This window comes from Amia ocellicauda, chromosome 22, assembly GCF_036373705.1.
Source record: "Amia ocellicauda isolate fAmiCal2 chromosome 22, fAmiCal2.hap1, whole genome shotgun sequence".
Lineage (NCBI taxonomy): Eukaryota > Metazoa > Chordata > Actinopteri > Amiiformes > Amiidae > Amia > Amia ocellicauda.
Window position 1 is genome coordinate 8,931,219 of NC_089871.1, and position 13,934 is coordinate 8,945,152.

Below are 13,934 nucleotides of genomic sequence, written 5' to 3' on the forward strand. Positions count from 1 at the left end.
AATGCTTTCAGCACCTTGTTGAATCAATGCCACGTAGAATTAAGGCAGTTCTGAAGGCGAAAGGGGGTCAAACACAGTATTAGTATGGTGTTCCTAATAATCCTTTAGGTGAGTGTATATTACATCTTTAATAGTTGTATGTTACTATATGTATGTGTATGCTGTAGTATAACTACTATATTAATCCTATATCTACCCTACTATTAAGGTATAGGTATATAGTAGTATTAATATAAGTATTTGCTCCCTTCCCCTCAGCACATCTTGTATGCAATTACGATCTAGGAGTTGTATTTTGTATTAACTGTATATTTTATGTATGCACTTGTGTAATTGTATTATGGTTTGATCTGTAATTTTATACTGTATTGCACTTTTGTAATGCTCTCAGATATTGTAAGTTTCCCTGGATAAGAGCGTCTGCTAATAAATAAACCGTACATACACAGACACCACTATTACATATACTCCAGTATCGTAGTGTATTTATTTTATAGCATTTGTGTATATATTCATTATTTTAGTATATATATATAGACACTACAGTATATTCACTATTGTAGTAGTTCTGTGGATATACATTATTTATGTATATTGAAGTATAGTAGCATCTATAATACTTGTATTGGAATAGTAGTATAAATCTATATATACACTACTATTATATTATTAGTGTACATTAATAGTCTGTACTTACACTACTATCAATGAATGCTACACACTATATTGTAGTATTACTGTATAGAGACACTACAGTTTATATATGTACTGCAGTATTATATAATGTAATTCATACAATATATTATAGCAGTAGTCTATATACACTCATAATGTACATGCATTGAATACTATTACATCAATTATATATGCACTATACTAGTTTTATATGAGAATATTAGTATGTATTAAACTACTACTATAGTTTTATATATGTACTGTAGTATATTCATTACTATATAGTATGGTACTGTGTATGTACATTACTATTATGGAATTGTTTCATCTAATATATTTGTAGATATACACAGTATAGTGTAAATCTATATATACTGACTAGAGTATATATACTACTATTATACTATAGGATATATATATACACAAACTATAACTAGTCTTTGTAGTCACTTCTATATACACTGTTCTAAAAATATATAGTAGTATACTATATGATGTGTATATATAAAATGGTTGTAAAACTAGTACATGTAATACTATTATAGTATATGCATCTCTTAGTTATTGCTACTAGAATTATATGAAGAGAACACTCTAATGTGCATACATAAAACATAAAACAGCAATTCAAAATAATACATTTTACAAATTAAAAAAGCAAGTACAGTAAGTGACTTCCTACATCCTGGACGGTGAAAGCTAAGTGCTGTCAAGATGTAGGGCCACAGTCAAGGGCTACGGGAAAGGGAGCAAGGAGGAAAACAATCAAAAACGCAAGAAGCATAATAAAACTGTGAAGAGCTATCTAGCAGGGATAGAGGACTAATATTACAAGTGCTGTCGGAAGAGATGCGTCTTGAGTAAGCGCCGGAATGAGGTCAAGGACTCTGCTGTTTTGACTTCGGTGGGCAGGTCGTTCAGGGATGAGAAGGAGCGGCTTTTTGTATATATATTTAGTGGTATTGCTATAATAGAGCCTCACTGGAGCACCAACAACACAAGCATCACACTGAACACACAGCTCTTTAATCAAGGACAACACGGCACACGACACCAAGGCTCGGCCTCCTGAACATCGGCGCTTCTCCCCAGAAAGGCGCTGCGCTGCTCCTGCTCCTTCAGGACACCTGAGAGACAAAGACAGAGGAAGATGCTGCTGCCGTTATCAGCGCTGTCCTTGTAACACACAGCACAATGCAGCCGTGCGCGTCAGTAGAGTGTCTTACTTGTGTATGAGAGCAGCCCGAAGAGCCCGCTGTGGGCAAAGTGCAGGTGGCAGAGACTGAGCCGCTCAGGCAGGACTGCGGGCGCCAGCAGACTGTGCCCAGTGTCCCGCTCCCACCGTCCGGGTCCAGAGGGGCTCGGTCTGCTGCCACGGGGCTCCAGGGCTGGTGTGGCTGGGAAATGAGCCTCCTTCCTGGGATGGACATACATTAATATAGAGATAAATACCAAGCTGTACATATTATTTAGGGAGAACCAAAGTGGCTCACATTAATTTTGTTTAGCTGAAAAACAGAGAATACATCATATGTGCCGACCACCTCCAGCAGATCAGGTGCAGGTCAGGTGAACACCCGCTCTCTCTCACACAGTGAAGCTGCTCTGTGCAATGCAGTGCTGTGGACAGTGGACAGTGACAGAGCAGACAGATGGATCTCAGGGTCTGGAGCTGCGATCTGATCAGCACTGACACCCACCCGTGACTTCAACCCGCTTCACCAGCAGCGCCTCTACAGCGCGCCTGCGCACTGAGCCCCTCCGCATGTGACACAACAGACGTGGGAAAACAACCTGTATAAACCGAGACGGAAACACTACAGTGCAACATCTAACAGAAACCACGTTCAAACCGTCTACTCTTATTATACTGTTAAAGTTCACACTGATAAAGCTAATGACCCAAAAGAGCGCACTTACCGTGAGACGCGTTGTTGTCCGAGTCGACAGTTGCTTTTCACGCAGCGCACACAATGGCAGCACCGTTCTGCACATGCGCACTAAACGCGTCTCAGCGCAGCCGCTGCTGCTCAGACAGACTCCGCTTTAATGACAGTGTCTGATGTGAACAAACTGCGCCGTTTCTCTGCGCCGATCGGTGCGAGTCCGTCTGACTGAGTGCAGCGCGCCTGCGCCGTGACGCCACCGCCGTCTGCCTTCCTCAGACACGTCCACGGTGCTGCTGTCAGCTAGGGGTGCGCCAATTAGCGGCTAATGAGCCAATTAGGGGCTGATGAGCCAATTAGCGGCTGATGAGCCAATTAGCGGCTGACGCAGGAGAGCTTGACACGGGAAGAGGCGCGTCTCTCTCTGCTGGCGTGGTGGCTCAGCGGGCTACGCGTAGCTTCAACCCCAGGGCTCGCAGTTAGAGCCTCTAGTCCCTGTGGCCCCTGGCCTCTCCATGAGAATCCAGATCGAGGCCCAGGCGGGGGTCTGGCTTCTGATGGGGCGAGTTTCGGTGGCGGTCGTTCTCTGCCACGTCGGCTGATTTTGGGGGATCGCCGTTTTCGGGCGGTTCCCCAAAAGCTGGGCTTCAAATGGGTTTTCAAAGTGGGTTCAACAAAATCAGCTCAATTGTAAAAACTGGCGCCTTTTATCCCTGGGGAAGCGGATGGCCGCTGTGCGCAATAATGTGTCCGCAGAGGCGAGGCCTGCAGGAGGTGGAGTACAGTATGGACACAACACACCGACAGCTGAGCTGGAATAAATAATAATTATAACTCGAGTAGACTTTCTAATTATTTTTCTCACAACAACGATATGGGGGTGAATAATATGAATGCAATGAAAATTAACACCAAAGGACCTTTTACTGTTTGATTTCCATTTGGTGAAATCTCCACAAAGAATGGGCAACACAAAGTCGTTACTGTTGTTTCAGCATCCAAACACGTGATGTCCCTGTTGGCTTCACAGTATCTAATAAATAAGTCAATAAATATTAGTCTCCAGAAAATGCACGATTGGTCCTGCTGAGCTGGGTGTCGTTGTGCCGATTCTTCATATGCGTTTTAAGGAATTGCTGTTTTTAGGGTCAATAAGTAACTTTTGCTTTTGTATTTTGTATGTTAGCGATTGAAAATCATAAAGGCGTCTACACTACAAACCCGCAGCTTGTGAAGAGGGTCTCTGTGTTGTGAGTAAAGTCTTACTGTAACAATTATGTTTTTGTTCATGTTGCTATAACTATACAAGTCTATAGCACATCTAGATGCATTTGAAAATAGCACAATGTTCAGTTAGGCACATACTATACATTAAAATACATAACACACTCAAAGCACTTCACATGTTAAGGGGTCCCACCTCCTTGGGGAGACGGGGTGCCAAATATTGCAGTGCACTTGTTGAAATCAGTGGTATCCCCACCCCAAGAGAAAACAGGGGATGAAAAGTAATATAAAACCAGACTTCGAAACCTTCAAATGTGTTGTTTTCAGTATGATACAATTTACTTATTTATCTTCTGTGCATCTTCTCATTACACCAAGTACTTCAGCAATAGCATTAGGCCAGTTACCAGAAGCCGTGTCTGAGCAGGCCAACACCTGCCACTAAACCTGACCAATCAGAGACCGCCTTATTCCCCTTATTCTTCTTGCGGTCCTTATAGTGCAGATGTCCGCAGTTCTGCGCAGTTCTGCAGAATCCCACCGATCCCATTGGCGGAGCAGCGCAGCACTGCGGACGTCAGCGCCACAAGGACGTGATCACTGTACCACCCGAGTGCTTTCACTTTTATTTCAATTCGAGCTCAGATATATTAGAAAAGAAAGTGAAAGTGAAAGCTAACTTAATGCCCGTATTTAATGGAGGCTGTAGACGCAGACCCGTCGTTCCTGAAGATATTTATTATAAAATAGCACTATGATAACCTCAGCGGTACGACTGCTGCTGCTCATGCTCATGTCCTCGGGTAAGACACCCCTCATCTCTGTTTTGCACTCTTCTCAGTGTTAACGGGATAATGCACACACGCTATCGGCAGGTACAGGTGTCCATTACCGCCACGACCCCCCGCTGCATGGGGACTAAACACCTGCAACAAGGTGTATTTAATTTATACACACTTACTGTACGTGTGTTTATCAACAGCCGAAACCAGCAAGTCAATTACAAACATGTCTGTCTCATTCTATATGAGACTCCATGAGTCCCCCTGCAGAGCTGTAACCGCGTATATTAGCCTACATGTGTATTATTATTATTATTATTATTATTATTATTATTATTTTTGACACAAGAATTATGCCTACCGTGTGTGCTACTTGTGTATGTAAAAAAATATCCAACTGTTTTGCACGTATTCAAATATCTGTACTGCACTCTTGCAAAGAAAAGAAAACGGTATTTCAAGCAATAGCTTCTGGTAAATATTAGGGATGTCATGTACAACATTGGATTTGTCATTTGCACACAGATACACCTTGCAAATGTTGTAGCTTATGTACTTCATAATCTGCGTTTTAGTATGCAGTTAGGAAAGTAAATAAAAAGGTAAGATAACTTGCAATTAATCATTATTTACTTAATGAAGTAGTTGAATAAAATGTCTTTGTACAATTTGTGTAATTCACGTATTAATAGAAACCGCGGAGAAAATATTCACATTTCACAGCTGTACTAGTATTAGCTTGACAACTGATGTCACACAGGATCAGCCACTGGTTATTGGTCATCTTTTTATTGGAGACTCCTGATAAAAAAACAAAAAAAACATGGAAAGTTTTATGTCAATTGAATGACTGTTGTGTTGCAACTTAATTTGTTTTTTCGTTACAGACATTTTACTATTATTGAAGTGCTGCTGACCACAGCTGCTGTGATCCCACCAAATTTGTGTTTGTGCAGCAACCAGATGAACAATGTGCTCTCTCAGACATGTTGCTCACACACACACACACACATTGCTCGGTCTTTGACTCATCTTATGTTGCAGACAGCGGCTGGGTCTGGGGCGGCGCTGAGGGGGTGACGCTGGGCGAGGCGGGGTGGCTGGACTGTGAGCTGGTGGAGGAGCGGATCCATACGGGCGTCAGCGGGGGACCCGAGACCGAGTACGTCCGCAGGAAGGCTGCCCTGCTGCTGAGCAACACTGAGAGGGACGCCGACCACAGACTGAGGGACGCCCAGAAAGAGGGCATCATCGCTTTCCTGGTCACAGGTTGGCATGACCCACAATCATTAGAGGGACCACGTTATTAGTGGTAGTAGTATGAAGTTATGTACAATATTCCCTTTTCCAAGTTGACTTGCATTGTTTAACAATCACAAACTGACCGACCATGTTCTACATCAGGGGTAGATTGCCTGGCTCTGGAGTGCTGCAGACACTTCTGATAGCCTTTCATTGATTAATTGATTCAGCGATTGGCTTAATTGGTCAGAATTGCCACGTGTTCCAGGTGTTTAGAGTTTGACAATTGAGAGAGGTACAAAAGCTGGGGGTTTGTGTCCCTTCAGGAGCAGGATTGTCCAGCCCTGTCATGCATAGTTACCCTCAGTGTCTCTGTCTCTGTCTCTGTCTCTGTCTCTGTCTCTGTCTCTGTCTCTGTCTCTGTCTCTGTCTCTGTCTCTGTCTCTGTCTCTCAGCCTCCACAGTGGATGTTGCCCGCTTCGTGGAGGGCAGCACGGAGCAGCTGCAGTGCGAGATCAAGAGGTACTCCACCGCAGGCATCCAAGTGGACTGGCCAGGGAACAGGGGTGCCAAAGCAGGTGGCGAGGATGCCTGGTTCTCCTGCACCATCCGACACAGTGCCGAGGAGTTCATTGTCACGGCCTTCCTCCGCCAGAACCCCCCCTCCGGGACCCCCGTGGCGCAGCAAGACTACAACCAGTTCCCCCCCATCACAGACGGAGATGCTGTGCACATGTCAGGTAATGCCTCCCCCCTGATTGAACCGGTCAGAATACTTTAATGGTTTTAAAAACAGCCCTTGAGGAGCTAAGAACACGGGTGTACGATTTCAGAATCACTTCATCTTTCTAGTACATTCTAGTATTAAAAATAAGTGAAATATCCTAATTGTCCACCTCCCTGAGTGAAAGCAATTACAGCTGTGTGTCTGTAATACTAGACACTAGACAATACTAAATACTAAAATCATAGTTTTACTTTCATGAAAATAATACATATCCAGCCATGATATTGATGAAACCGATGAACATTATTCATATAATTATGTCCCAAACTTAATTTATTAGAATTATTTAGAATTAATTAATTAAGAACTGACTGATTGATGTTTTTTTTTTCACTAAAGTTGTATTTTGAACAGGACTGTTTGTTTTCCCTTTCAAACTGGTAATAATAGCCCTCCAATAGGCAGAAATTGACCTGATTTCCTCTTGTTATTTGGACATCATTAATTACGTGTTTTGTTTTTATCTAGCCACTGACTAATAAACATTGGGTTTCCTATTTTGATGGTTTATTTCTGTTCCTGCCTGCCTACTAAACTGTAATTACCTTTGTTAATCCATTTCTGTATTTTATCATATAGATCTGATCCATGTATTTATTAATAATTGTTTTCCATCTGACACTTTATACCACAGTCAGATAATGCAGAGTAATTAACTAGTCAGTCAGACTGGTTGCGAACAAATCTCATTAGCCAAGTTTTTTTTTTTTTTTTGTACATTTAAGAATCTCTACTAATGAGATCTGTTCTTGGTAAGTCTTTGTAATTACTATGTATCACCGGATTGCAGTTTCCTATCATTGTGCGATTCATCCCCAGATCTCTGATTTAATGGAGAAACTGATATGAATTAACAATGCTAATTACCACCTAAAAGGCAGATAAATATGAGCAGACATAAATGTCGAACATAAGCAGCCCTAATTGCAGTCTTATCAAAACTTTATAAATGTCTCTCTCCTCTCTCTCTCTCTCTCTCTCTCTCTCTCTGCAGTGGCGATGGTGGTTCTGACCCGGACGCCCACGGTGGACTCTGCCCTCCTGCGGGACGTGCGTCTGGACTGCGGGTTTGCGGTGGACCACACCCGGCCCGAGGTGACGGTGGAGTGGCGCGTGCAGCACCGCGGGGAGCGCCTCAAGCTCTTCAGCTACGCCAGCCGCACCGGCCGGCCCGAGACACAGACCCCGGGGGCCGCTGTGTCCCTGAAGGACATCCAGCGGGGGAACGCCTCGCTGCGCCTGACGGGCGTGCAGGTGAAGAGCGAGGGCACATACGTGTGCTCCGTGTACGTGCCACCACTGTATGGCAGCCACGACGTCCAGCTGCGCATACTGGGTGAGAGAGCGCCGAGCATAGTGTGTATGGTACAGATAGATATTGTAAAATGTGAGATATACATTAGATATCCATTATTACGGTAACTTGTTGTGAACTTTTGAATGCCACTGCATGAAAATCAATGTCTGTGCTGTAAGGATTTCATCTGGAAACAGAAACCGGCTCAGAAATACAATCATCCAGTTGATTGAAACTCTAAATTAATAGATAATACTGGCAAGTCCTCCAAAGATCTCAGGAGAGAGGTCCCTTAATACAGCGCTTTTACACATAAATCCAAATACAGAAAGACAAACATAAATCTTGCTAACAAGTCTCTGGCTGCACAGAGTTCCAGCAACCCATGTTGGGAGCTCTCTGCAGATATACTCACTTTAACGTTGATGTATAATCTAAGCACCTTATCTTTGCTTTTCACCAGATGACAAACAAACCAGAACACAAAATTCATGTTATATTTATCTCTAGGATTACCTTACAGTGTTCAGTCAGTGCTTTGGGTTCTGATATCCATATAAAAGCAGTCCAACGTGTGTTGGTGTGTGTGTGCGTGTCCACAGAGAGCCCACGCGTGTCGCTCAACGTGGGGACCACCCTGGAGCTGCAGGAGGAGGCCGACCAGAAGGTGGTGTGTGAGATCACGGGCTACTACCCCCTGGACGTGGAGGTGGAGTGGCTGCGGGAGACGTCGGGGGTCCGCATGTTGCCCACCCTGCTGAAGAACATCCTATACACCAGCCACCGGCACAACGCCGACGGCACCTTCAGCATCTCCGCCTTCTTCCTGCTGCGCGCCAACCTCCCCGACCACGGCAGCCGCTACACCTGCCGTGTGTCCCACGTGTCCCTGCGCACGCCCATCCGCAAGAGCTTCACCCTGTCCGTGTCAGGTCAGCACAGCCACATTGGAATGCTTACTTTCTTTGTCCTTTTGGAAAATGTCTGGGAATCAAAGTACTACACCAAATCAGAATTTGTATGTACCAGCGAATCATGAATTACAGAAAACGTGTTCTGACAAGACACTAGACCGCCATTCCTGATGAGTTTTTGTTATTGTTAAATTATTTGCATACATTAGATTCAAAACCCAGGCGTTTGAATGGGATTGAAGTTCTGAGTGATTCCCTTTAGGGGGCACCATTACACAAGAAATAACTGTGGGTTCACTTCAATACTGTAATACTTACAATTCCTCTGAATGGATTATAATTAGGCTTTCTACTATGCTACGCTACTATGATTTTGGTATGATTTATTGTCTATCGAGCGTTTCCAGACCAGCAGGGAATGTGTGAAATCAATCTTAATGCTTTAAACAAAAAAACATCGGGAGACATCCTTCTAGATCTCTTATTTTTGGGTTGGATTTGGACAAACTTTATGGTCTTGTTAAAAAAGTAGAATGCATTAGTACTGGGTCTGAGGTGACCAGTCTGTGTCTGTCAGTGACAGTCATTGCATTTCATCTCTTTCAGAGAACACGAAGCTGGGCTCCGTCCTCTGGGGACTGTTCCTCTGTGTGTTGATCGCTCTGCTGGCTCTGATCTTGATAGTGCTGCTGCGCTCCCTGCACAAAGGTGAGTCTCCCGTCCCGCTCCTTCACACCCCTACAGCCCAGTCTGATGTGTGTATTTCTAGTTGTTTCCGGCTGCTGTCGGAGATACAGGCACTACAATTGCTATTGCATTTAATATCTTTAGGAGAGGTTTTAACTTGTCTTTTGTTTCATTCTTTTTTTATAGCATGGTCAGAAGCAAAGAAGGTGAGTCTTGATTCTGTTCCATTTTGATAATGTCTGTGATTTTTCATTAGGAACTCTTTTCTCATTAACACTGACAGACGGAAATGCCCTCTAGACTTTAGCCAACAAGAGCATTTGTTAAGGGAAAAGATTAAGTATGTATTTGAAAAGCGCTTTAGTTGGAGATGTAATTGGTCAGTGCCTTCGGGGGAATTCTCCACAAGCTTCTCTGATATCTATGGCAGCTTCCATAGATGTCAGCTGGCACTTGGCTTGGACGACTTGACCCAAAATAACATTGGGCTTCCCAGACAAGTGCTAATGTGGGTCTGTGAAAGCAGCTTTATATGATATCAATTCTCTAAAGAAACAAGACTATGCATGTACAGGATTGCTTATATGTTGGGAGTATTTGTTTGTGTAGCTGTGCATATTTATATAGTTTATGTAATTGTATCATTTCAAAAGCTCTGTGTTGTGCCTGGTTTTGTTTAGGTTTGAGCCTTGTATTATAAATTAAATGTAAACATAATAGAAATCATAAAAAGACAGGACTTTGGTTTCCAGAGAGTTTGCGGTTCAGTCTGTCCATGTTGTCCGTCTTGCAGAGGAAGCCGTACTGAGCAGGACGGCGCTGTGGGACCCTGGGTTGTGCTCAGACAAAGGACAGGCCCCAGGTCAGCCCCCATTGCCATGGCAGGTGTTAAGCTGCTGTTTCCATGCCCTGTCCTGCTCATATAAGGATTAAGGCCCATAGATCACTACAGTTTACAGATGTGGACAGCTGTTGGGATGAAGATTACACTGATGACAGGGACACTGGGAAATCTTACTGAAAAAGGACAAATTGGATTAATTTCAGCCCCATGTTATTTTTTTTTACCACAACAGTTATATGTATCACCATCACCATCAGCCCATAACGATCCACTGCTGGATCCCCAAGATGTTTCCAACTGCTTTGATCTACAGCTTCTCTTTTCCATGTCATGCCTGAAAAGCTTTATTTAATCTTCCCATTTTTTCTGTGGTCGTCTTTCTTCATCTCGGTATCCATTCAATAACTTCCTTTTCCATATTTGATCTGTTCTTCTTGCCATGAGTCCTGCCCATTGCCATTTCAACATTTTAACTCTTTCAATGATGACACATTTTGGTTTGTTCTCAGATCCATATTTTGCTTTCCCGATCTCCTCGTTATCCCAAGCTTAAATCTTTCCATGCTCCTTCGTGTCGCCCGCACTGCTCATATGCACTGATCAGACACTTCACTTTTCTCTTCAGGCAGACTTCCTTTCAACAGTGTGCAGTTTCTTAGAAAATGATTATAATATAGATTCAAACAAGGAGTCATAAAAGATTGTAATTAAAATGGCTTGAAATTAAACATCTTGGAATGTATAAATAGGTTGGAAACTTTTTTTTTGGAAGGAGAGGTGGAGAAAGATGCTGTTGTAAAAATTAAATCTGTAAATAAAAAATCATTTTTTCCTGCATTAACTGACCTGCGAAAGTGACAACCAGGCGCTCGGGATTGGGGTAATGAGGCGGCACACACACCATTGACACAAAATACAACATTTTATTATTTTATAGCAAATTTCGCATGGGCACGTTACATAAAACCAAATATACATATACATGATTCTCTTATAATTTCTTAATTTAATCTCTCTTTTTTTTATACATGACAACAACATTGAAGGCAATGTGCTAAAAAGCAATAAATTAAATTCTCAATATTTACATCATAGAGGTTTGGACAGCTTCTGTATTGAAGCCAACAGACAAACATACATCAATCACATCATCAGCGCTCCTCTTTCTCCTGTATCATCTGTGATCTGATATCACTTCCCTTTGTATGAATCCAACTGAGGAGTAACAACACCAGCTGTAGGGATGGATAGAAATGTAGACCTTAAGAGAATACAGTTCATTGGCTTCTGCCAGATTTAAAAGGGGGTTAGTGGTATTAATTCTCTTCTGATGACTGCACCATTAATAAAGTGTAGTTCTTCTTTTAGTAGTTTTGAAACCTGTCCATATCAGCTAAAGCTGCACTTTCAAGTACCATAAAGGGAATTCTGCGACTTCTATTCGTTTTTTTATTGTTTTGTTTTATGATAAATTGCCTGTCCAATCCTTGCTTAGTTAAATCTGTTAATAAGTAAAAGGAGAAATGGTCTTGCCGTCTCCAGCTGATGGGGAAACGATAAAGCTGATCAGGAGAGTGGGGCTCAGCCTGGCGGCCCCCCAGCATCAGTACCGCTCAACTGGACACGGGGAACCGAACACCAGATCGTCTCATGAAACTTCAAGTTTTCCAATACCCAGGGAAGTGATACAGAAAATAAACAGTTCAAGTATTCATAGTACTTCTTTCAAAATCTAAGCAACAGAAAGTGCCATTCACAGTCATTTGAGGTACATCCCAGCACTTGGCCATCAATCCGTTCCTGTTTCGTCTCAAAGCACAATCGGTCCCGTTACAACAGGGCACAGTACGAGTACAGCAGGAGAGAAAGTGCAGTGAGCGTGGGCAGCATTATCCCGTTCTGTTTCCCCTAATCGCTGTACACAGAGGTGCCGGGCTGTTCACAGGGGCGAGGACGTGTTTCTGGATTAAGATCGTTAACGCCCAGCGGGATCTTGAATATTGTGCTGATTGTCAGTTAGTGGAAAGACGTTTAAAACGCAGCACTGGGCCTCTGGCAGGCGTGGACTGAGCTTTCTTCAGAGCATCAGCCACTTTGAGCGCAGTGCAGGAAAAAACTCGACAATAGAAAAAGTTGCAGATTTAGATTTGCCATGAGAACAGATTGTCTATAACCTGCATTTACTTCGTAACAGAAGGCAGTGTTTTCTGGGGGGTTTATAGGGCACTGATTTAATTGTACAAGCAGGCAGTTATTTTCCTTATTTGTTATAGCAGCAAAGGTCTGGAAGAAGGGCATGATGGGAATACTCTTTGGTCCTCTGAGGGGTCATTCTGAAATCATCTCTCTACAGGGCTCAGGGGCCAACACTGGGGATATACTAAACTCCCCAACCTATGATTCATACAGAAAACAATTGTTAATTTAAACTTTCACTACTTTTGTTGTAGCTCGAGTACAGGGATCATTTTTTACTACGAAAGTGAGGGGCCCAGGGACTACAGTTGGAAATTTTATCTAGATCATATTCCACCTGAATATATTTCACTTCCCCAATCATTTCTTTACCAGGACTATATATATACATGAGTCCAGATTGTCCGTATGATTACTGCACAGCAGGAATTAAGCCTGCGGGATTACTGACCTCTTCTGGTCAGTCAGAGTGGTCAGATTACACTACAAAACTGGAGTGAAGAGTGTGTGAAGTGAGTCCAGCCACTGGACATCAGTAGGAGATCAATGTAGATGCCTTGATCACAGACCAAATGAAATGGGGATTTTTCACAAAAACCATCGCAGGTCGTGCTCATACGAAGAGTGTTGAAATATTCCTTATTCTCATAAAGGACGACGGCATTTGTCACTGAACATCAGCAGAGTCGCAGTGTGGATACAGCCCATACTAACTGAAGGAGATCAGACTCGAATGGAGGCATACATATCAATTCTTCTGCAGAGTGAGAAACATTAAGAGATTTCTACTGAATGACACCCTAGATGTCAACGCATGTCTATATAAGTGCAGGGCAGGGTGGATCCCCACTGCGGACCAGTGATCGACTACGGTAACAGTATAGTAATATATGAGGGAAGCTTACAGCAGAATACCAAAAACACAAGCATGTCTGGAGACAGAAGCATCTCATGTGTGACGTTTGGCTTACCCCCCCCCCACCCATTCCTCTAGAGGGACTACATATTCAATGGAGCGTACTGTAAGCGTTATGGATACTTCATATGTCAGAGACGCATGGCAAAACGGTGCAAACTTGCTGATGGGGGTGTGAGGTGACGTGCTCTTTTCACTGGAGGTGCGTGAGAAACAGGGCGTCTTCATCCTCCCGGTCCCATACTTCTTCCTGCCGCCCACCCCTGGCCTCCCGCTCGCCGCTGTACACAGGGAAAGGATGGTACCTCAAAGAGTGGGGACTACCAGTCACAGCAGCCACAGTCGATAGTGGTGTGGAAGGCAGATGCTTGTGATGTCTTCCCTAACCTTGCCTGGCCTCCGCTGGCTTAATCTGACTGCGGAAAAGAAAAGAAAAGAAAAGTTACAAAACACGCAGAATATTTTTTTCCCTCCTTTAAAT

The 13,934-nt window shown here is 43.3% G+C and overlaps 2 protein-coding genes across 15 annotated transcripts in view; one reads left to right on the forward strand and one right to left on the reverse strand.

Annotated features, from left to right (window-relative positions):
- The first annotated feature begins 4,394 nt into the window (after positions 1–4,394).
- Positions 4,395–11,178, forward strand: LOC136718561 (tapasin-related protein). Its single transcript, XM_066696322.1, has 8 exons — positions 4,395–4,591; positions 5,615–5,839; positions 6,268–6,552; positions 7,594–7,935; positions 8,499–8,828; positions 9,417–9,518; positions 9,684–9,703; positions 10,291–11,178. The coding sequence occupies exons 1-8, from the start codon at positions 4,543–4,545 to the stop codon at positions 10,303–10,305; spliced, it is 1,368 nt and encodes a 455-aa protein (XP_066552419.1). The 5' UTR covers positions 4,395–4,542; the 3' UTR covers positions 10,306–11,178.
- A 66-nt stretch (positions 11,179–11,244) lies between these two features.
- The window catches only part of rap1gap2a (RAP1 GTPase activating protein 2a), an 89,354-nt gene continuing 86,664 nt past the window's right edge, over positions 11,245–13,934 (reverse strand). For all 14 annotated transcript variants that reach the window (XM_066696313.1, XM_066696317.1, XM_066696309.1 and 11 more), the window contains one exon: positions 11,245–13,869. Coding sequence is in view for 2 of the 14 variants with exons in the window: in XM_066696309.1 (XP_066552406.1) it covers positions 13,861–13,869 (9 nt within the window). In the remaining 12 variants the exon portion in view is untranslated. The remainder of the gene's footprint in view (positions 13,870–13,934) is intronic.

What these genes read in the sequence shown, in the direction of transcription:
- LOC136718561 (XM_066696322.1), top strand. Translation starts at nt 4,543, where the DNA reads ATGATAACCTCAGCGGTACGACTGCTGCTGCTCATGCTCATGTCCTCG. An exon ending in CGTCCAGCTGCGCATACTGG is followed by an intron (nt 7,936 to 8,498) that starts GTGAGAGAGCGC and finishes GCGTGTCCACAG; the next exon opens with AGAGCCCACGCGTGTCGCTC. An exon ending in GCTGCGCTCCCTGCACAAAG is followed by an intron (nt 9,519 to 9,683) that starts GTGAGTCTCCCG and finishes CTTTTTTTATAG; the next exon opens with CATGGTCAGAAGCAAAGAAG.